The sequence below is a fragment of the Lepidothrix coronata genome, unplaced genomic scaffold (assembly GCF_001604755.1).
Source record: "Lepidothrix coronata isolate B3197 unplaced genomic scaffold, Lepidothrix_coronata-1.0 Scaffold96, whole genome shotgun sequence".
Taxonomy (NCBI): Eukaryota; Metazoa; Chordata; class Aves; order Passeriformes; family Pipridae; genus Lepidothrix; species Lepidothrix coronata.
In genome coordinates, this window is record NW_016690276.1 from 2,474,101 (window position 1) to 2,497,994 (window position 23,894).

At 40.4% G+C, this 23,894-nt stretch overlaps 2 protein-coding genes across 2 annotated transcripts in view; one reads left to right on the forward strand and one right to left on the reverse strand.

Annotated features, from left to right (window-relative positions):
* EIF4E (eukaryotic translation initiation factor 4E) overlaps nucleotides 1-3,176 on the reverse strand; it is a 31,522-nt gene extending 28,346 nt beyond the window's left edge. The window contains exon 1 of the mRNA XM_017822229.1: nucleotides 3,156-3,176. Coding sequence (XP_017677718.1) covers nucleotides 3,156-3,161 — 6 coding nt within the window. The 5' untranslated portion in view covers nucleotides 3,162-3,176. The remainder of the gene's footprint in view (nucleotides 1-3,155) is intronic.
* Nucleotides 3,177-3,390: 214 nt separating this feature from the next.
* Nucleotides 3,391-23,894, forward strand: part of METAP1 (methionyl aminopeptidase 1) — a 26,459-nt gene continuing 5,955 nt past the window's right edge. The window contains exons 1-8 of the mRNA XM_017822223.1: nucleotides 3,391-3,532; nucleotides 13,047-13,098; nucleotides 15,117-15,229; nucleotides 16,968-17,028; nucleotides 18,159-18,250; nucleotides 18,976-19,059; nucleotides 20,573-20,711; nucleotides 22,422-22,553. Of these exons, the coding sequence (XP_017677712.1) occupies nucleotides 3,413-3,532; nucleotides 13,047-13,098; nucleotides 15,117-15,229; nucleotides 16,968-17,028; nucleotides 18,159-18,250; nucleotides 18,976-19,059; nucleotides 20,573-20,711; nucleotides 22,422-22,553 (793 nt within the window). The 5' untranslated portion in view covers nucleotides 3,391-3,412. The remainder of the gene's footprint in view (nucleotides 3,533-13,046; nucleotides 13,099-15,116; nucleotides 15,230-16,967; nucleotides 17,029-18,158; nucleotides 18,251-18,975; nucleotides 19,060-20,572; nucleotides 20,712-22,421; nucleotides 22,554-23,894) is intronic.

A 23,894-nucleotide genomic window follows, 5' to 3' on the forward strand; every position in this document is an offset into this window, starting at 1 on the left:
TTTCACTGGGAAAGTGGGATTGCCCAGCCCCCACTACTGCACTGTAGAGAAGCAAAGGGGGGAACCCGAGCTAAGGCACTCTCTTAATTAAGTAATGTCAAATTCAGTGGCCATTTTCTTCCTAAGCAGCAGCTGCCTCAGCTGCCAGCTGCTCTGGCTTTTTTGCAGCAGCCATCTGACCCATGAGACATTGCTGACCTCTCCTTCTGCCCTTGTTTGCTTGCCTTACGCACTCCCAGCCTTGCATCACTTCGGAGAAGTTGGGAGGACAGCATGGACATAAATCAAGGATCATGAATGGGCTATAAAATTTCTGACTCATGTGCCTCTCTGTGCGTTTGTCTGTGACACAGGGGGACAGGCAGCTAGAAAGTGACATGAAAAGCCTGACAGAGAAAAAAGAGCTCTACTCAGGGAAGGTCACAGCAAAGATCAGTGAACTTCCCCAGTGAGAATGAGTGTGCCACCAGATAATGGGAAGTGTCAGTGGATGGACCTCCAGGAGGTATTAGTCGGTTCACTTAGTAAATCAGAAAATCAGGGTCAAATTGGAAAACAAAAGCATCGAAATAGCTTAGAAACCACATAATTTTTACAATGGGAATGATGATACAGGGCTGTTTAAAAACGATCTCAACAACCAATCTTAGGTCAAATCTGCCAGAGTTTGTTATTCTAGATTGACCAGCAATTGCACTCTGTGTTCTTTCCAAAGACTGAGGAGGACAAGCATGCGAGTTTGCTAATCCCTCAATTAGGGTGCTCACAGTTCTTTAAATTACATATATTTTTAAACTGTTTAATTAATATAGGCATCCTCGGCTTTTCTAAGGAAGCAGGGAAACAGCTTGCTTTGCATTTGCAGAAATAGAACAAATAAATGAAACTGAGTAACAAGAGGAACCTTATCTACTAGTTAGAGTAGGAGTCCTCTTTTTTCCTAACCTGCATCATTGTCGACCACTGCAAAATGAGCACAAACATCTACTGACATTGTCCAAGCAAGGATACTGAAAGACAAAAATAGGAATATATTGTGAGGTTATACTCAGATATGAATTTAAATGTGAATTAGATGCTCATAAAATTTAGTAAAGTATCCTAAATTATTAATATTGGTTATACTGAAATCTCATCGAGATGTAAGTGATGACATTTGAGCAGAAGACATTGAACTAGATCAACCAGTATGCTTCAGGTTTTTTATACCATGTCAGTGTCACCAAGTACTTGCAAACCCTGCTTAACCAGGTAAACAATGTATGCAACTCCTTAGGGTTCTTCAAATGGCACAGAGGCAACTAAAGTGCACAAAGGTACCTGTCCTGCATTGCTTGATAGCTTTGTTTGTTGGTTATTTGGAAAAGGAGCACTGATTTTTCACAGTAAAATACCTGCTAGCAACATGGGTCATTTAAGAGTGATTCTGCCAGTTCAGTAACATTGTGCTTTAAGAAGATTAAACTAAGAACTTAATAATGTGCCCTTTAAAGATATTTGATGATGTTGGTTGGCAGCTGGTTGCGTGTCTTCAGAATTTGGACATAAATGCTCTCATGGCATGAGCTGCATGAGTCAGTACGTAGCTATTTTCACTAGGTGAAGAAAATAATAGTTGTAATCTTTACATTTTTCAAGCATCCTAGAAACATTTCCTAATTCACTCCTTCTACAAATGGTAGTCTGACACAAGTATTATCAATACTAGAGAAATGAAGGTGAGAAATGTCAGAAACAAAAGTAGCAACTACGCTTCAGTAATAGCATGGCATCAAATTCCTTCGGTTATTTGACCATGCTAGTGAAAGCGCTTATCACACAGCAAAACAGGGTCAGATCCTTTATCTCTTGCTGTGGTCCTGTAGTCAGCAGGGCTACTTAGCCACTTTTTGCCAATTAACACTGTCATAAGATATCAAGTATATTTATATGAATACATTTATTCTGACAAAAGAATAAGACGTATACTTTTCTGTTCTGGAAAAGCAGAATTTTTCACTTAACATCTAAGCCTAGGAGATAAAGAGCTTTTTTTGTTATTATTTGTTAAAGATGGGGCCAGAAGACCACAGGGAATAAAACAATTGCAGGAAATACTGAGATTATAGTTTGGACTTTGAATCACACTTTCTGGGGATTTATCTGGATTCCAAGAAATCAAGAGAATATTTTGCGTATTAAGATCAGAAAAAGGATTGGTGTAGTTTCATTGAAGTCAATGACATCGAAGCAGGAAAAATTTCTTCATGAAAAGGGTTGTAAAGCATTGAAACAGTGCCTAGGGAAGTGGTGGAGTCACCATAACTGGAAGTGTTAAAAAAACAAGTCGATATGGCACTTGAGGACATGGTTTAGTGGTGAATTTGATGGTGGTGCTACATGTACAGTTGGGCTTGATGATATTAAAGGTCTTTTCTATATTGACACTAAGTTTGACAACAATCCTCAGAGAACATAAGCACAGTCACCTTCACAGGCACAGGTAGTATCTTTTTTCACAACCAACCCATGTAAGTAGGAGAAATGTAATGTGTGTATTAATCAGACTTATTTTTATGACCGATCACTGGTATCTAATCTTTCTCTTTCCAGGAAGAAAATCAGTGTCCTTCCTGTGACAATGCCACTATGACTCTGCAGCTTATTTTTCTAATTTTAGTTACTGCCTTACTGAATGTTGAATTTGTGATGGTTTTACCTGGGCTAAAAATAGAGTGGAAGAATTGTTATAAACCATAGAGACAGCCCTACATACCAACACTCCATAATAAAGAAGATATGCTTGAAAAACTTCTGGTATAACCTCACTGATGAAAACTACAAGTTTTTCACAGAATCAGAGAATTCTTAGGGTTAGGAGGGACCTCTGGAGATCCTCTAGTTCAAACCCCTGCCAAGGCAGGGTTACCTAGAGCAGGTGACACGGGAACTCATCCAGGTGGGTTTTGAATATCTGCAGAGAGGGAGACTCCACGGCCTCCCTGGGCAGCCTGTTCCAGTGCTCTGCCACCCTCAATGGAAAGAAGTTCTTCCTCGTGTTGAGGTGGAACTTCTTGTGTTTTAGTTTACGGCCACTGCTCCTCGTCGTGTCGTAGGGCACCACCGAAAAGAGTCTGGCGCCATCCTCTTGGCACCCCCACCTTTGAGATACTTACGTGCATTAATGAGATCCGCTCTCAGTCTTTTCTTCTCCACACTAAACATCCTCTAAACAATCTCTTCACTGCGAGGGGTGGTGAGGTGCTGGCGCAGAGAAGCTGTGGATGCCCCACGACTGGGAGCGTCCAAAGCCCAGGTTGGCCGGGCTTTGAGTCCTCACAACCTCCTCCCTGCCCTCCCTCGCTGCTCTCCCGCCCGCCCCAGCCGGCGGCAGCTCCGGGCGGCGGCTCCTCCCCCGTGGCCGCCCGGCAGCATGGCGGCGGCGGTGGAGACCCGCAGAGTGTGCGAGACCGCCGGCTGCAGCAGCGAGGCCAAGCTCCAGTGCCCCACCTGCCTCAAGCTGGGCATCCAGGGCTCCTACTTCTGCTCCCAGGTGAGGTTCCCCCGGCCCCAGCGCCGCGCTGCCGCGCTCCGGGCGTGCGGCGGGGCGCAGGATCCAGCTCCCCGCGCCGGCTCCCGGCCGCCCGGGCCCGGCCCGGCGTGCCCGGCTCTGCCTCCCTGCCCGCCCGGGCCCGGCCAGCGCCGGGCAGGAGGGTCCGGGCAGGGACGCCGCACGAAGTTCCCCCTCGGTTCCCCGGTTGTTGGTGCCGGGGGTGCCGGGCCGGCGGCCCCGGGCGGGGCGGGAGCCCCGTCGCACCTCGTGGCCGCGGGCGATGCGGGACTTGAGCGGGCTAAAGAGCAGCCGGGGCGTTCGTGAGAGGGGGCACGTGTGTTTCTCTGCCTGGAGGTGTCTGTGGTCCCTGTGCCCCCCTTAAAAATAATGGCTTAGTGGGACAAAATGAGACGTGCTCATCAAATTCCAGCGGGTGCGTGTCTGTGTCTGCAGCAGCTCTGGCTCTGGAGTTGCTCGGCTTTGATAGACACTGGGAGACTTGTTGCTCTGAAAACAGATTTTCTTTAAATTATGAGGGTTTTTTGAAAATTATTTTATGCTCTTCCTTTTTTTTCTTTAATTCTGTTTTCTTTCCTCTTTTTTTTTTTTTAATATATATCTTTTGATGTTTTACTTTAAAGGTGCCTAACAAGGAGGTTCAGGTTAGGCCACTTGTCATACAGCCATCAGCTCCTCCGTGTAAATTAGAGAATTAAATGTATTCTGTAGGCCTCGGCCATCCTCACCTATTACCACAGTGGTAATGGAGTGTGGTCCTTAAATAGAAAGAACTGTCTTATGACTGTTGAGTGGGGTTTTTGGTTTGTGGGTGGTATTTTCGGGTTTTTTTATTAACTTTACAATGCACAGTAAAATACGTGATCTAATCCTTTAAACTTTATGTATGTGTAATTTCTGTCAAAATCAGCGAGGACACATGTTTAATTCAGAGATTACAGCTGACCTTCCTTGTCACAGTTATAACCCAGGGTAAAATCATTGAAGTTTTGTAGATTGACATAAGAAAATCATACAGTCACATCAGCTAGATTTACTTATTTATTTGGCAGGGTTTTCTTCTGAGTTAGGGTGTAAACTGATAGTTATAGTTTGCATAGAACTAGGGGAAAACTTCCCACGTGCATGTGACACACCCACTGCACAGTTTCTGGTACTTTCCCCTGAAGTCTCTGTGCCATATGCTGGAAATCAATGCCAAGTTACAACTCAAATTTTTTCTGACGATTCTGTATCTCTAGTTCCCATGTAGAGCTTGTAGTTGGCTCGGAGGATTTGCTCTACATTTTACTACCCGTTTTGACATGTCTAATATAAAACTCATCATAATGCATCTTCAGCATATACAAATATTAGTTCGTGATGACAAAACTATTTTTTAACAGACCAAACAGGGCCATATGAAGAGCTCTAGTTACATCTTTACTTCCTTCTTTCCCGTCCCCAAATCAGCTAATGTCATATAGGATGCAGAGATTTTTGTTATCTATATACTAGGTTTAATTCTTTTGAAATATCTGCTACTGTTGTAAGCTAAAACGGGAATTACCTGAAATATTTATTGACTTGTTAAAATAGGCTGCTGGATAACTGACTACATGCTTATAAAGCTGTCCTGCCTAGAAAATAAAATATTGAACTGGGAATCCCACTTCTGAGTGACCTTGGGTGTGTTGTTCCTCCTAATTGTGCCTCGATCAGTAAAGTAGGTAAGCACATGGAAGGTGCTTTGAAGGTTTTGGGGCGATGTGTTACAGAAGAGAGAAGGAAATTAACAGCAGCCTGTTTAAAGACAGGAAAGAAGCGTCATGCAGTGCCCATGTTCTGTAGCAAGGACCCTGAGCACCTCCTTAGTATCTTCTGTGGGGCCCAGTACGGGACTGCCCCGAGGTTCCAGCTCTCCTCATCTCTCATCTGGTGTGTGCCATGGAGGAGCCTTGGACAGTCCTCCACTGGTGTCTGGCGAGCACAGGCAGGAGGGGTAGGTGAGGTGCTGCTGACGACCTGGCTGCCTGCTCAGATAAGCACATGACAGGTGAAGGAGATTAAAAGCCAGGAAATTTTCTCTGAACTTCCAGCAAGTTTCAGCTGACAGCAGTGGACTGGTTATCATCTGTGAAACTTTTCCTAAGTTCTCTCTTTGTTGTTTTTCTTTCCGCTGTGGTCTTACATGCATAAATAACTGTTAGACAAGTTAGTGAGTGGACAGACCTAGGATATTATTCCACCTCACAGCACATGCTGTTACGTAGCACCGAAGGATGCACACTTCTATTTCTCTTAAGCTGAACCACCTCTGGGGTTTTCAGGGTTTTCTTTTAATGAAGGACAAGCAGTTGCATTAATTCTTTTGCTGGTTTAGCTCTCCAAAGCTGTGCACTGCAGGGTCATAAAACAGTTGGAGAACATGCTGCTGAAGAGTGTTATGGCCCAGTTTGGCCCAGCTGTAAAGTCAACCCGTCCTTATGGAATGCGGTGGTGTTAGTTGGGTGTGCAGGCACTTACTCTGGGCTGAGGGCGGGGTGGGAGCAAGAAGCTACCAGTGTCTCCTTGAGGGGTAAAAGCATCTGTATGGACACAGGCTCTATTAATTAACTGCTTGGAAGCCTACAAGGACTTTATCATACAGCCAAAACTCCAGTCAGAGCTAAGCCCAAATTTGTAGGAGTTTATATTCTCCAGTGCTAAGAATAAACAGTAGGAAAGTGTGTACTGATGTAGAAAGGTAACTAGCATGAAGCAATGTGGATTATAAGTTAGTAACATATGAGTTTGCTAAGAAAATGCAGGAAGTATAGGACTGAGAATATCAGCAAAGTGTGGAGATTGATTAAGCATTATTTTTCATTATTGCACATAAAGAATTGAACTTTTCAAGTAGATTGCATCAAGACAATGATTTCCCCAGTGGATTTATCATTTGTGTTTCTCCTTTCCTTGAGAAAGGGTATTATTCTGGTAATTTATTTTTTCCCACCTCTCTGCATTGAAACATATGCCTCACTAATGTGCCCTGAAAATGCTCATGCTGAAGTACTTCAGCATTCTCTGAGATTTCTTTGAGCCAACACTGTTTCTTGTCTGGCTATGGGGTACCTCGGAAACTGAGCACAGCTGTTGAATAATAGTTGTGCTTGTGCTCATACGCGGAAAGGGGGCCAAGGCAGCCGGGTTCTGGCCTAACAGAGAGGTTTTGAACTGGTAGTGGAGACAGGGTAGGGATGGCATTTAGCAGTGGAGGAGCTCTGAGGTGATGTGTTGAACCCTTGGCATAATTTTTTTTCTTTCGCTTCAAGGTATAACATGAGGGACTGTTCTGCTTTGGGATTCTGTCTGCTGTTAACCCTTAATAATATTTTTGGCTAGTAAATCAAGTACTGTCACTACTGGCTACCTTCTTTCACTGTCTTGCTTTCTTTCTTTTAGGGAGCTACTGCAGTGTTGTATGTGTTCATCATCTTAGAGTAATTCAGGCTAGCTTCTGAATGTGAAAATAACACAGATGTGCAGCATCGTGTCTCAGGCATATTGTTTCTCTTGCTAAGATGAATTTGCTATTGTAAAATCTACCTTGTAGACACAGTCACTTGTGTGTAAATTGTATGTAGTATACATAAACAGTTTGTATTTAAATGGACAATTTACATTTCTTCTATGTCTCCTCCAGAAGAGGCTTGATGATAAAGAAGGGGAAAGTAGTGACTGTTCTTGAGATCTCCAGTTACCATTTTTATGCAAACCTTTTAATGGTAAATGGATCTCTTGTTAAAGATTTTGTGTTGCTTTCCTGAAAACTTCCTCTCTCATACTACTTATGCCTGTGTAAGTGTCTTGAACAAAGCAGTAGGTTTTCTGTGGTGTGGACTGGATGCTCGTGTGACTCAAGGTCACAGTAATTTGTGAAAAATTGTGGTCCTGAAGAGAAGACTGGTGTTGTCCCATCTCCCACTTTGCTGTTTCCTTTCACCATCAGTGTGTTGGGGGTAGGAGGTGGGGAGCAGTGGACCTGGATGGAACTATTTTTTGTCCTCTGTCACGTAAGTGCCATATTTCATTCTTGGTTCACTGTTCTTTGATGTGCAGAAAACAGGCTAAAACCTGCTGCTCATATCCAGCTGCAACACATAGGGTATAAATGGCACTCAGCAGATACTATCTTCTAGAAAATCTTTTGACAGATTTCCTTCATCAGGAAGTTGACATTTTTAATTGCCTATAAACCACCATGAATACCTGTGTCTGAGCTAAATGCCTGATTATTGTTGAGGCACAAAAACTGAGCCCTCATAACTTTCTGAGCTAGTGTTGAATATACTGAAAGGATAGTCCAGTTTGTATTTCTTTGTTCTGTTGTTCCTTCACTACTCCCAAAAATCACTTGTATATCTCTGTAAATCTGAAGAGGTGCAAAATGCAGTCCCTTCCTCAAAGGAAGGGCTCGGTTGTGTGGGATCTAGGAGTCTCAGATTAAGATCAGGCTTTAGATGAAGGAGAAAGCTGATCTGATACCAACATGCTGCGTATAGCTGCTTCCATTGGAGTTGAATCTGAAAACACATATTTGACTTTTCTGGAAAACTGACTATTCATGTATGCCGCTTAGGCTAGTTTGGCAATTTTGTACAGAGTTTTCAGGCCAGAGGCTGTTTCTGTAGGCTTGTACCGCCCTAGAAGGATTTCAGCATGCTGAAAAGAAGCAACTGTTTTATTTTAACATCAGATGTATTACCTATTGCATTCCTCAACATATTTGTATTTATGGATAAAATATACAGTTAATTTGTATTGTGTGTTTTATATATATATATCTCACTGATAGCCTTATATTTTTCTTCAGCTAAATACTGTACTTAAGTGGGGGTTTTTTGTCTTCTGTTTTGCATACCTTCAAGGTATTTGGTTAGAAACGAGTTCTCATTAAGCAAAACGGCATGATGTCAGATTAAGCCCAAGACAACTTTACATTCTAAAGGACATGTGTAAATTCAATTAAAATGATTGCTCAAAATATTTTTAAATACAGTGTACTGCTTGGCACTGTTTCCTAGATGTTTGTCTATTACAATTCAGGGTGTAATGGCATGCAAAGAGACAGACAGTCTGTCCCCACAGTCTTGGTTCCAACTGTCTTTTCTTTCCTTTTTTTTTTTTTCTTTTTTTTTGCTATGAAATAGGTATTTTTGGAAATTCATCACAGTGGCTCTAAATGAGGAGCACAGGGGATGGAGGCAGTAATTTTGTGACAGTTGGACACGAGTTCTCTCTAACTGTACAGTGGGGTGGTTTTTGTATACCTCCTAATAGGTGTATTGACAGTGTCGAATGCCAGGTTGTGTAAAGAAGCCATATCCAAAGGGGAAGGGGAGCCTGAAGAGGAGTGCCAGCCTTAAGGCTGGAAAGTGCTGATAGAGGGTTTCCAGAGCTAACTTTAAATGAACTACTCCCATGCAAAGGCAGTTCAGAAACACCATTTATGAGTGTGCCTTGAATTCTGTGCTGTGGTGCCTTCATAGCTTCCTGTGTTTGGGTATCATAGAATGGCCTGGTTTGGAAGGGACCTTAAAGATCACTTAGTTCCAACTCCCCTGCCATGGGCAGGGACACCCTCAGGGTGCTCAGAGCTCCGTCCAGCCTGGCCTTGAACACTTCCAGGAATGGGGTGTCCACAACTTCTCTGGGTGGCTTATTTAAATATAGTTTGGTTATGTCTGTGCTATACAGAGGTTTGCAGTGTAGTAGTATTCTAATCTTGGTTGATTTAGCACCCTTTTCTCTTCTGGAATTTGCAGTTGGCTGTACTTTTCCACCTCTTAATCAGGTTGCATGGGTACATGAACTGAAAGAATAAGAAACTCTCTGTTATTACTGTAAGGATGACGATAAACATAGCATGGAATTTTTTTTTCCTAATTAGTTCAGTAACTCTTTTAAAGGGTTTTGTTTTGTTCTTTCAATGGCTGATTTAAAGAAAAAAAGAAAGCTTAAGTTATTTAGTAGTGATCATTGTGTTAATAATGAAAATGCACTGTACTGTAAAACAAATTCTGCTATGCTGAATGATTCTGTCAATATTTCAACCAGTAAACAGATTTTGGGCTGACTCCTTAAGGTAAAAATCATTTACAGCAATAACATGGCTTCCACAAGTTGATCCAGCAGGAATCTTTCTGGATGGTAATGCTGGTTGTGCCTTTGGTTACCTTTTCATATATGCACAGGTTCTGGTGAACACTGTGTTGAGCTTGTTTGTAAACACAGAACTGGTGGGATTGACTTAAGAATGGCTCGAAGCCAGAAATGTTGTTAAAGGTTTCTTACTGATAGAATAGTTGTACTCAGGATTGCTCTAAACAAATCAAGGATTACCCCTCTGCCTTCATTTTTGTCGTACATTTAGCCTCTCTTCTTGTACAGTCCTCTCCAGTGTTTCCAAGTCTGTCCTGTTCGCTATATAAAAGCCACATTCCATAAAAAGAAAAATGCTTCAGGTAAGAAGGGTGGGGGTATTAATATCAGGCATACTGATGGATAATGTAGTTTTTGAAATTAAATCCAGAAAGTCTTCCAAGAAACTTGAAGCCAAATTCATATTATTCCTGCGTACTTCCCCCATGAAGCTATTTTAATATTTTAAAATATAGCCATGCCATCTTACATGTTCCTTTTTTCACCATATCAGAAAAAAAAATCTTCATTTTCTTAATTTTAATGTTAAAAATCACCCTGGATATTTTTTTTCTAGGTTTGTTTTATTTAGTCATTGAAAATTTTCTATCCTGACCTGTATAGGGGCATAGGAACATGGAAGAATCGTTAGGAGACAGGAATGGTAATAGGAAGATTGAAGTAGATGTCTCAGGAGAAGGCTCCGTGAAAAGCATCATTTTTTCCAAAAAATTTTCAGAAGGTGGCCCAGGTGGAGAGAAAGAGCAGCTTTCTTCCATAGCTTGTCAGGAAGTCTGAGGTATAGAAGGTGAGGATGCTTGCAATGTGCAGTGGTACCTGAGTAGTGCTTTGTTGCCAGGGCTGTGATTCTTCAACCCGTGAGATGACAGCTGCCGTAGTTTTATCTGGAATTGCCAAGGCAGAGCTCTGCAGTCATGTGCAACGTGGTGCTTGTGCAGTAAGTTGTTGAATATAAATAATTTGTGTGTACCCAGCAAGTCCGGTGCTTACAGGAAGCATATGACTGATCTTACACAAAATAGATGGGTTGTAGGTGGATGTTCAGCATATCCTTTGAGCGACTTACAAAGGTGTCAGACCAAGGCAGAGATACTCATTAATTGTACACTGCACGTGTAATAGCCCGTGCTCACAAAAATGCTTTAGACTTACTGCTTCGCTGGGCTTGTTGCAGTTGATGGATGTCCACATCTCCACGTGTCTGGGATGTCCCGCTGTACAGCAGCTCCTGCGGAGCTGTGCTCTAGGAGTTCTGACGGAGCTGCTGCTCCTCTAGAAATAGAGGGCGAGTAGAATCTGGGAAACGTGTTTGGGAAAATCAGACTTATGGCAGCCTTATGCAGGATCCTCTTCGGCTGTTCGCAGCTGCAGGGCATAAAAAGCCAAAATGGAGCCTGTTGTCAGGTTATGGTACTGTCAGTGGTGCCGTGTTTGCCTGGTGTTTTCTGGCTATAGGCCATCAAAGAGGAAAAGACTGTTGATATAGGACAAAGGAACAACATTGGAGAGTATATCCCAAAATTCCATAGGGAAGGAGAGAATGAACTACAGCCAGGAATTACCACAGCTTATGTACATCTTCATCCACCAAATGCTCTTTTATATTCAAATAAGTGGATTCTAGGTTTGCATACCTGGTAGCTGCTCTAAGTCCTTAGTTGTGTAATCCTTCTGCTTCAGAACAGAGACCTCATGTTTGAAAGGGGATTAAAACCATACTGGTGCTTCCAATGTCCTTGAAAATAGCGTTTTTAGCTTTTTAATTTCTTTTTTTTAAATAGGCCTCAGTTAAAACCTGCTCCTTTTCTCCCAGCTCTCCAACAGAAAACAGAAATTAGTGCATTGCAAAGGTCTGTATGCAGTGGGTTGTACAGGAAAACCTTCTGCTGCTCGTTCAAAGTGACATTCTCTCTGGTCATCCAAAGTGTTGGTTTCAGAGCATCTTGTTGCACAGACAGACCATTTTGTAGCACCACAGCACGTCTTGTGCTGGTCCAGAGAGTGTGGTGACTCCTGGTATGTGGCGTAGGAAGCAGAAGACAGCAAGCAACTGGTTTTGGTAATGAGGGAAACAGCACACAACAGGGTCTTTTTGAACGTGGGTGTACTTGTGCACCACTTTACTGTGTTTTTGTGGAGGCATTTTGGTAACTACTGGTTGCAAGAACTAAAGAGGAAAAGGGGAGAAGACGGCTCGGCAGGAGCAGACAGCTAAGACCACTCAGTAGCAACTGTGAAGCAGGGGTAGAATGTTATACACTGGGTTTAGTTTACAGATTTGTTGTCTTGGACTGCTTGAGCGTTGTATACATTAGGTTGAATCAGTTGTTGGCTCTGGATGGTAGTTCTACAATGATGATTCAGCATTAGTATTGTCTTTCCTTATAAAGGAAAACAGTTTGCTTCCTGCCTCTTTATTGTAAATTATTGGAATTAGCTGTTTCCTAATGGTTGTTTTGAGTGCATGTAGCCATTCAATTAGAATTTCTGCTACAAACCTGAGTAATTTACTAATTAGCACCTTAAAGGATCACCTTTAATGCTGCCTTCTGCAGCTTTTCTGCTTAAATCTCTCTCTTTTTTCATGTCTTTCCTTCCTCTTAGTCTTTCTTTTTCTTCTCCAGCTGCCAGCCATTTCCATCTGCCCCGTTGCTGATTCATTGTCTGTGACACTGCTCTTTTATTGCTTGGAAAAAAGAGAAAAAGCCAGACTCCTCCACAGTCACTCTTTTCTTGATTTCCATTTCACATTTCTCTTTTTTTTTTCTTTCCATTTCCTATTTTTGTTCAGCAACCTTCATTTCCTACCCTTTAATCTACTTCATTAGTTCCCCTGTGATTGTGCTGATTGATCTCTGTTACTTTCCTGTGCTGGAGAAGGAGGCAGAAGGGATGCAGTTAGCAGGAGGAGATGGCTGGTTGTAGGAGCCAAGGGAGGACCATCCTGCCCACTGCAATGCTGTAAGATCATGTACAGAGATAGACTCTGTGCTTCAGCCAACCCAGAGCAACCACGGTGCTTAGTTACTCATTAAAATGATAAAGGGACAGTATTTAGTATATAAGATTAGGTCAATGTATTTCACTACCACGAGTGTTTGGCTGCTCTTTCTGCCTATTCTGGTTAATAAACTTTTGAATGTGGTATTTTCTGTTGTTAAGACTAGCAGTTTCATGCATGTTGCTACAAGGGTTAATAAAAACACTCTTCTAGTTTTCTTTTAAAATACAGTTGCTTCTCTATTTTGTGAGGATGACCACGTTAATGCTACTTAAAACACATATTTATATATTTTATTTGCAATTCTAGGAGTGCTTTAAGGGAAGCTGGGCCACTCACAAGTTATTACACAAGAAAGCAAGTAAGTTCACTCTTTTTTTAATCCACTTTAATATTGTTTTGAGTTGGTTTTGTCCTGTGCAGTGAGCTCTGGGTGGCCCTCCTTGAGCAGGGGACTGGACCAGATGACCTCCAGAAGTCCCTTCCAACCTCAGCTGTTCTGTGCTTCTCTGTCTAAGAATGGTGTTGGGTTTTTTCCAAGGTATGGGGCACTGGGTTCTGCATGTCTGAAGTTTTGACCAGTTTGCAGTAATTTAAAGTGTTGTGTAAAATTTCAGAGACGGGAGTGCACAGAAGTCTCTCTTTCTGTACACTTTTCTCTTTGTATGAATTATTGCTTGAGCTACATTGGCAGGTGTATGAACAGAGAAAGAAGGATGCTGAAATAAAGGGCAAGGAGAATAATAAATCATTAGTTCAGACTTGTTCCTTCATAGCATTTTGGCGTCTATTGCAGTAAAAGACAATAAAGTGGGAAACGTCTGTGTGAAGTCTTTGTGATCAGACACTTGGTGTGTTTCAAGCAAGTCAGAGTGCAGCTGCTCTGTACAATTTGGAGTGTACCCCTTTGGAAAAAAAAGGGAAAATGCTTGTGTGCATGGTGCAGCCATTGATAGGAGGATGTGTCATAACTAGGATTTTCCTGAGTTTAAAGGTAATAAGAGGATCTGTATGCCTTAGTTACAGCTGGTAGCTCTGGCACACAAATACGAGTAGACTGATAGATTCTGCCTTACCTGAGTAGTGAAAATACCCCATGAGTTTAAAACCAAAAAGAGAGCAGTCCTCAGTTCTGCCCCCCTTGCCTCCTCTCCCCCATCACCCTGTCTGTCTTCATTAAGCCCTGCTTTAAAGGGAGGACGTCAGAAATTCAAATCCTCGAATAATTTACCTCCTTTTCTAAAACCCAGTAAAGCTCCTTTTTCCATGATAAATATCGAACGATAGGTTTGAGTAGTACAGACAATTACGAATGTATTCCTTTGTTCTGCCTTCCCAGTGTAGGGATCTCATAGTTCACACTTGCATTTTGTATCCTATTACTTTGCATCTGCATGGATATGAAAAAGTTTGGATTTTTAAATTATTATTTCCCAGTGGTTCATCTAAACTGAATATCATGTGAGCAAATGGCTCAGATGTAAGCCACAGAGACTGAGGAATTCACGTTAGAGCTTGGTATGGCAGACCTTTTGCCATCTCTTCATCCTGGTGAGATATAAAAAGAGAAAACAAACAAGTTATCATGTTACGAGTTAAAGATTAATACTACCATGCTCTTCCTTAACCCTTACCTCCTCTTTCTGAGTCAATATTTCTCCTTTTGGTAATGCTTGCAATCTACTTGCCTTTAAATAAACATCTTCAATCTGCCCTCTTAGGACTGTGTTATTTGTGAATGAAGTCAGTCACTGGACCACATCAGGCATGAATTTCACAAGGTCAAGAGAGCTGGGAACCTCCAGCAGTTTGGGACCATCTTATAAGGTGTGCACAGTGCTTGTCCAGAAATGCAGAAGTGGCAGCACCTGCACTCCCTTCATCAGATCTGGAGAGGTAGCAGGCTCCATGTATTGAAAGTGACAGCTGGGTGGTCTCTTTCCCACCTCAGGTCATTTCTGTCACTGGATGCCAAGAGAGATCACAGAAAAGGATGTGCAAGAGTGTTAATTGAAGGGATAGTGAGTGTCTCTGTAGAAATATATTTTTCCCGGGAATGAAAACAAGCATTAGATTATAAAACTACAAATGAAGAACAACTTAATTGCTGCACTTCATTTGTGCATTAAGTCCTGACATTCCCCAGTTTGTGATTGAATAGAGTTGGAAAATTGTGAATTTCGAATGCGAAGAACTTAAGGGCAATACAAAATGATAACTGCTAGTTACGCTTTCATGTATCAATATCTAAAATGCCAGAATGAGTCAGATCTAGACTTACATACCTCTAAGTCATTTTCTAGACCCCACGGTTCTTATTCTTAAGTAGAACTGATCTTGCTGCTGCAATTTTTTCCCCACTTTTTCTTGTCTTTTCAGAAGATGAAAAAGCCAAGCGTGAAGTGTCTTCATGGACCCTGGAAGGTGACATTAACACAAATCCCTGGTCTGGGTATCGATATACTGGTAAACTCAGGCCACACTATCCACTGGTAAGCAGTAGGTGCCACTCCTTACTCCAGCACTGCTACATTCCTACATAGAACTGCTACATTGCTACATAGAACAGAAGTCCTGTGAGGAGAGGCTGAGGGAGCTGGGGTTGTTTAGCCTGGAAAAGAGGAGGCTGGGGGGGAGACCTCATCACTCTCTACAACTACCTGAAAGGAGGTTATAGCCAGGTGGGGGTTGGTCTCCCAGGCAGCTCTCAGTAAGACAAGATGGCATGGTCTTAAGCTCTGCCAGGGCAGGTTTAGGTTAGATATTAGGAAGAAATTCTTTACAGAAAGAGTAATCAGACATTGGAATGGACTGCCCACGGAAGTGGTGGATTCTCCGTCCCTGGAGGTTTTTAAGATGAGACTGGATGCAGCACTCAGTGCCATGGTCTAGTAACCACGGCAGTGTTGGATCAAGGGTTGGACTTGATGATCTCAGAGGTCTTTTCCAACCCAGCTGATTCTATGATTCTGTAGCAACTAATGGACCACTCCTGACCTGATTACCTCCCACATTTTAGCTGAGAGAGGCAAGCTTCTTAAGCAGTCTGAACCTGATGGCAGGGACATATATGACTGTCCTTACTGTGGTTCATTTTGATTTAACTTGTTCTGTCTCTTGGTATGTTTAAAATTAAAGAAGTGAGGTAACATGCATCAGTAACGGGCTTAAGCTCATACCTTTTAGCTGCATCTTTTGACATTTATTTTGCAAGAAAGCTACTGCTAGTTCAGATGATGTCTCCTAGCTGTTTAGTGTCCTCGCCAATTATGAAGCAGTCTATTTTCAGAAAAACTCAGGTGAATTAATTTAACGTTTAAATAAATGGTTTTATATTATTTTACGTTAGTGGTTTGAAATAACCTGGTGACTGAACTGGTGAACAGCTCTTTTGAAGGAACAGAGGTTATAGTAATCTCCAGCATTAGAATGTTGAAGAATAACAAGAGGTCAGTAAGATCTTTGGCTATGAAAGGTGGGTTTAGAAGATGATGACCTCAGTATAGGTATGTTTTTGAATTGGTACAAGTTTGTATATGGAATAAGCCAAAGCTTTTTTACAGGAGTAGTGGTGTTTTGCTTACATTTGTCTTTTCTAATTGGCCTGTGCTGGAAATGCTGCCCCAGTGGCATCCCCTCTATAGTCTTCTCCATCTGTTACAGGCTTATCAGAGAACAGATTAACAGAGCCTGAGCCCACGTGAGTTTGTTACTGTTGTTGGAGAAAAGGGTGTTTTGGATATTTCACTGGCCAAGTAATAGTGATGTTATTGCTGAACATTGGCTTTTTTGTCTTCTGACTGCTGCAGGACTGATGCAAACGAAACTAGTGCTAATGAATACGGCGATGATTAGAAATAGCAACCTTGCTAGAGAGAGGAAGGATGTATTTGGAACCAGTGCACTTGTACTCTGGAAAGTAGCAGAAAAAACACTGCAGTGTAACAGGGATAATATGTTATAAAACCAATTTAGTTTAAACATAAAAGTTTGATTTTTACAAAGGCGTGGAGTTGGATACTAGAAGTTGTATAATATGAAGGCAACAAAGAGTAACAGGAGAGTGTTTGAGAAATGAAAATTTGAACTGTTCTGCAGTGTTTGCGTACTTCACAACCTTTTCTAAGTGGACTTAGCCATATTTTACTGTATTTAATTTTGCTGCATGAGTTTTTGTGACTATAGTAAGTGTTCTTGCAACCTAACCAGCTTTGCCTGTGATTTATTTAGACGCCAACAAGACCTGTGCCAAGTTATATTCAGAGACCTGACTATGCTGATCATCCACTAGGTAACTTGAAACAAATCACAATTATGGAGTTTGCTTTCTATTCTTCTATTTTCCTTTTAATCGAAAAAGCCTATAAAGCACGAAGGAGATACTGGAGAAGGGAACCTCTTCTATCTGTTTTTCTCACTTTACTTCTTCCTCTTGTTAACTTACTGATTTTTCAAAAATAATGGTTACAAGTACTTTTTGGAAGTCCAAAGTTTGTGTTATCTTTGAGAGGTGTTCAGGGAATTTAAAAAACCCCAAACATACAAGTCCCAGTCCTGTTGTTGACTTCATAACAAACAACAACTAGTTGACTGTCACAGGTGAATTCTAAGCCATTCTCAGTGGCATCAGTGTAACTGTAGAAAATGTGTTATGAAATAACAAAAGAAAAACCCGCAGTAAGCAACTCCCAGAAGAAAACTCATGTATGAGTTCCAGCTGTTTTTGGACACAGAGGGAATGCATTACTTGCTTATTGGTTTGTTTTGATATTTTCCCCTTTTGATATCGGTATTTGTACTTTGTATTTCCCCAAAGAGCAGCTGTAAAGTATGTTAGCGTTATTTTTTAATCTTATGCTGTTCTTTAGTTATTCTTTACAGAGTGTAAGTATTTAAACAACACAAAATACTGTATTTTAGGGTGTCGTTCATCTATAAAGCTGAGCTTGCACGGAATTTGCTAGGAAGAATTTACATGTTTTTATCAGATGATTAGTGCAGTAGTAAAACCAGATATATTCACAAGCTCATATAATCCTTTATGGCTCTTTCAGAATATTATTTATTACTATTTATTTTCTAAAAGCAGCTAAAAATAATTTTCTATGAATAAAATAATTTCCGTTAAATCTGATTTTTAAGATTGTGTTTATGCAGTAAGTGAATGGGCCTTCTGAGCACATGTGGGCATTACAATATTGTGGAAGGCTTATGAATTCAAATTAATCTGAATAATGATGATAGTGCTATGGTTTGGTCGGCTCGTTGCTTTATTCTGTGGTGAGAAAGTGTGTACTTCATTGCCATTGGCACGCTAAGGAAGTTGCTTGATTGGACATATGTAGTTAATCACTCCTCTGTGTATAACGTGGGTTTTTTTCTTTCGTTTTTTTTTTTTCCCTCTCCCCTCCCCCATTTCAGGAATGTCTGAATCAGAACAGGCTTTAAAAGGAACCTCTCAAATAAAAATACTGTCATCTGAGGATATAGAAGGGATGCGAGTAGTGTGTAGGGTAAGGGGGTTTTGATTTTTGTTTCAAAGTGCCTTTGTTCTCTAAAAATCTGTAGTGATTTTACCAGTTTGTGACAGCACGTTTGAGAGTACCAACTTTCAAACCACTGTAGAGCACTGAAAAATAGTTCAGGAAACTTGATGTTTTCTGTTTTTTTCTCTCCTTGTGGCTCCTTATTCACAGTATGCTGTTTTACAAGCAGAAAGATGACTTTTATCTGTTTCCTGGCTTTGTTATTACTAGTGAGACAATCTGTGGCTGAGACATCGTTGCTGTTAAGAATATGTTTTATAGTGCATAAATGAGAACAGAACTTTTTCCTCTCTTGGAGTACTGTGTAAAAACTAAAAAACAACAGCAAAACAAAGCCCTGTCCCTAACAATTTTTGAAAAAGAGCTGTTCAGTTGTAATCACTTCCTTGTGCATGAAATCAAACTTTGAAATGTATTTAGGTAGTCTGATTTAAGATTATGGTATTCAAGGAAATTGTGGCCAAAATCTTAAATGGGGTATTTTCAAATCTCACAGACATGGTTTAGTAATATAACCTGGAGATGTCTCAAAGTCTTTCTAGAGCCCAACTACACATAGCTTTCCTAGCAATCTCAGTGTAGCTGTCAAAATGAGTTGCTAATCTTCTGGAGAGTAGTCCTGGCCTATTTTAAATAATTAAAGTAGGCCAATAGATCAATTTTAAATCTATTTTAAATTGTTTAATTTGCAGCTTGCTAGAGAAGTATTGGATGTTGCTGCCATGATGGTGAAACCAGGAGTAACTACTGAAGAAATTGATCATGCTGTCCATTTAGTAAGATTATTTTATTTTTCTTCTGGTGTTTCCAAGTGCTTTCTGCTTTCTGTTCTTGAATGATTGTCGTGTGGTTTTCTTTGTTGCATGAATTCCTTTTCTTTATTTTGAACTGTTTCCCAGTTGGAAGCTAGGGGGTTGTGCAGATGGTAGAAGTGTGCTCCAGTGCAATGGTAGATTCAAAATGAGTTAGGAACTCGTGGGCCTCTCTCTGTATCAGCAGCTTCCATGATTTCTGGCTTCAGGTTTCTTCTAAGTTTCTTCACCTGCTTTCTCAGTTAGCATCATATAATTTTCTTTCTTCTAAACCCTTTTTGCTCCACAGATACCATTATATATAATTTGTAAGCCATGGATTTCCTGTGCTCTCTGTTGTTGACTAAAATGTACAGAGGAGAAAGTTTACTTATTTATGATTGGAATCAAAACTGAGGTGCCTCAGAGAGAATTGAAACAAGATTTTTGGTGCAGTCAGACAAATTAAAGCCACAGTCCAGTGAAGTGTTTGAAATACATGTTCAAGAATCTTCCTGGCTTAACTGTTCATAGGTATTTGAATTGTGTGATTTCTTTTTCTTTGCTGTCTTTTTTATGAATCATGTAGTCTGATAGTTGAGGATGCTTCTGTCCACTGTGGACAAGGCAATGATTCTGTTATGGTTAAGTTTGTTAGAGAGCTTTGTGGTTCTTTTTATCTGCATTTGCAGCTCTTGAGCCAAGATTGTAAGGAACTTACTCTGGTTTCATTAGGCTAGAGATTTCTGTTGAACTGCATTAAAAACCAAATTATTTGCTTAGCCATAATGTCTGATATGAGGAACTAGTAGTTAAAATGATGTTACCCCTCCTCAGCAGTTTCTGGAAACTTTTGTGTGGCAGATTGTTGATACTGACTGATATCCTTAATTGGTACTTTGCAGTTTTAAAACAGTATTATTTTTTTAAATTAAAAAAAAAAGTTAACACAATATTTTTTCCAGTATTTTGCTCAGTACGTCACAAAGTGTATGTATGTATGTATATGTAAGTATATATAAAATGTGTCCATTTTGCAAAAATACCAAAAGTGTTATTAGAGTGCCAGGGAAGCAGCTTAAGGTTTTAAAGCTAGGGGTGAAAGAGTGGTGCTAAATGTTACTTTGCTTGTGTGTCTTGCAAAAATACTTAAGAGTCTTAGACCGGGTGCTTAAAAACAGTAATTGAAAATGACTGTTTTTTTAACTGAATAAATATTGCCATGCATTGTTTTAAACCTGAATATTTCAGCATCTGTAGTTGAACATAAAAATGAGCAGAAACAAAATTGAAGTAGTTTTACTTTCGTCCTGGTAAGAAATGCAAAGCATAACAAAATACTGTAATACCAAGAAATGCTTGAAGAGTCTTATTTTCAAGAGTCACTGCTTTTCAGCCTATCATTCTTACTGTAAAGCTGTTGTTTATGTTTTTTCTACCTTTTTTCTTTGTACAGAACTTACTAATGTAAAGTGTAAATTGTATTTTCTCTATTTAGGCTTGTATTGCAAGGAATTGCTATCCTTCCCCTCTGAATTATTATAATTTCCCTAAGTCGTGTTGTACGTCAGTGAATGAAGTGATCTGTCATGGAATTCCCGACAGGAGGCCGTTGCAGGAAGGAGATATCGTTAATGGTAAGTGCTGTGAAAATTGACCTTTAACATTTCTACCTTCTGTCCAATTAAAACCACGCAGTGAGGTGAGTTTTCACTCACAGGCAACGTAATTGAAATAGCTTCTTAAGAGAACCTTTTTTTCTTATTTACCAATTAAATTTGTGAGTTTATTTAATAAAATAACTTGCAAAGTTTGATCCACTTTAGGACTTCATAATTCTTCTGCCCAGTTGTTCCAGACTATTTATATATAGTGAATAAAATGTGTACTGAATTATTCAGCTGGATTAGTTCTATGTGAATTCTTAATTAGATGGCTCTAGATCCTTATGGTTTTGCTGTGGACATGATGATTATGATGACTGTAAAGGATCCTAACGATGAGGCATGGTATAGGTGTGTATTGAAAAACATATCCCTTTTTTTGAGCATCCTAGCAGTACCAGTTGCTTTTTGCTCATGGTACTTAAGGTACTTACACCTTCTTAGGTGGTGAGGGATACTTCTATAAATTACTTAACCATTTTTTGTTTTCATTTTCATCCTGGTTTGGCAGCAAAAATTAATGATAATTGTTTTGTACAAACACTTGCACCTTTTTTTATTGCATTGGTTTGTTTTTCTCTTATCCATAAATAAATATCCAGCAGGTCCTAGGCTTTGGCCTGCCTCTAGAAGCAGGTTGGAATCATTTTAGATGATCAGATATTTGATATATATTAGCATGTAATAATAGCTACTAAGTCTACATCTCACAGCTGTGGGTACCAGCCTTTTCAGGAAAAGTCTTATGATTGCTGCCCCTTTCTAGGGGAGGTTTGGTCTGGCTGATGTGTACATGTAACAACGTGTGCCAAGCTCCTTTTATCTTTCTTTAATTTCAAAGATAATGCCTTTGCACAGCTCTCTGCTGTTGCCAGCTTTTCTGGCGTTGCTGGAGTCCAAACTAAGAAGCTCAGTTCATAGAACCATAGAATGGTTTGTGTGGGAAGTGACCTTAAAGACCATCTAGTTCCAAGCCTCGTGCTGTGGGCAGGGACACCGTCCACTAGACCAGGTTGCTCAAAGCTCCATCCAACCTGGCCTTGAACACTTGCAGGGATGGGGCATCCACACCTTCTCTGGGCAATGTGTTCCAGTGCCTCACTGCTCTCACAGTAAAGAATTTCTTCCTAATACCTAATCTAAACCTACTCATTTCATTTTGAAGCCATTCCCCCTTGTCCTGTCCCTACATGCTCTTGTAAAAAGTCCCTCTCCATCTTTGTTATTGCCTTCCTGCAAGTACTGGAAGTCTGCAATTAGGTCACCCCAAAACCTTCTCTTTTCCAGACTGAACAATCCAAATTCTCTCAGCCTTTCCTCATAGGAGAGGTTCTTCATCCCTCTAATCAACTTGATTGGCTCCATCTACACGGTGCCTTATGTCTCTGCTATTTGCTTGCCAAGGCTGTACCTCAGCCTTAGAGAACGCCTTCTATAAGGGGGTTTAGTCATTTTTATTACATCAAATGTTTGACCAGTGAAACACTATCTTATTAATTAATTCCATAGAATCTACAAGATAAGCATGACAGATTGATTCTGCTGGAAGAGTTTACACCTGTGAAGTAATCTTGACTTCACAATTAGAATACCCCATTTTCACATGTTTGTGTTTGTCCCTTCACAAATCAAGAAGTGAGGAATACGGTGCTGATAGTCCAACATGTCTTGTGTTCTTTGCAGTGGATATTACTGTCTATCGCAATGGCTACCACGGAGATCTGAACGAGACGTTTTATGTTGGAGAAGTTGACGAGGGTGCAAGGAGACTTGTCCAAACAACTTACGAGTGCCTAATGCAAGCCATCGATGCAGGTAAACCCTCTGACCACAGCCCAAAGCATTAAGGTTTTGGTTCTCAAATGTGATTGCTCGTATTTGCCACTGCCCAGAGTGACTTCTCTTGCCACACGCAGAAGCACTGGTGTGTTGTCACCAGCAGATGATGGATGTTGTATAATACAGTGATCCTTCAAATGACACAGTTCTGTGGGCAGCGGTTGCAACTCCTGTTTGGAATGTGAATTGATGAGAAAAATGTACTCAATGCTGACCTGACCCACAGATGATTATATTTACATGGAAACAGCCTTTTTTGACTTAGTTAGATGAATAAGACATCCTTGATGTGAGTAGGTTAGAGAATATGACAAGCAAAAGTGTGTTTTGGAAGACCTTACTTTTATAATTTGTATGGTGTTGCACAGTCAACCAGTAAGGTAAAACACCTTTTGAACACTTAAACATATCTCTTTACCCCAGCCAAACATGATGGTTATTTCATAAAGCAAGTTAGAACTCTTGATTTTCAGCTGTGGGAATGTGCCAGAGAAGACAGATCCATATCCTTCAGTACGCACAGAATTTCAACTATACTGCTTAGTTATAGCTCAGGACAGCTGTATTGAGACATACAATGAGAGAGAAAGGTAACTCAGTCATGTTCAACTTCTGAAAATAAAAACAAAAATCTCCAAAGTCCCTGGAAATACTTGTATCATCTGTATCTTTTATACCCTGTAGCTTCTTAAAATTCCCAATATAATTTACTCCCTTTAAGGCCTCTAGAGACTGAAGTTTAAGGTGTTGTATAGGAAGGCTTTAAACTTGCATTTAATCAAAAGTAAATGAAAAAAAGTTATAATGAACATAAATTTGGTTAATAATTTGGAGATGGCTAGCCAAGCTGAAAAGACAAAAAGCCATAGGAATGCTGTCTTGTGTATCTGTTGTATGATCCAAAAAAAATACTGCAGAGTTGAGCTGTGAAGAATGTAGATTGTCTGTTTATGTGGGATTATTGTTCTGAAATGACTGCTTTGTTTTTCAGAGCTAAACCAGAACAATGTTTATCTTTGCTCCTGTACTTTTATTTTTATAGCAAATGTTACATGTGTTGTCTCTTATCTTTTTATTTCCTGGCTTTGATGTATAAACTATGACAGAAATTCCCCTTTGTGTTCATTATAATGAGATTTAAATTCTCACTGTAAGTTTTCTTTACCATCTTTTTAGATGCTGTAACAGGTTTTAATGGATTTTAGACATTGCCTGCGAGTAGGGATTCTGGCAGCGAGTGTCTCAGCTGTTAAAAAGGGTCACCTCTCCCCTCTTTAAATCATCTTAATTTCTTGGCATTGGACCAGCAGAGCTCTA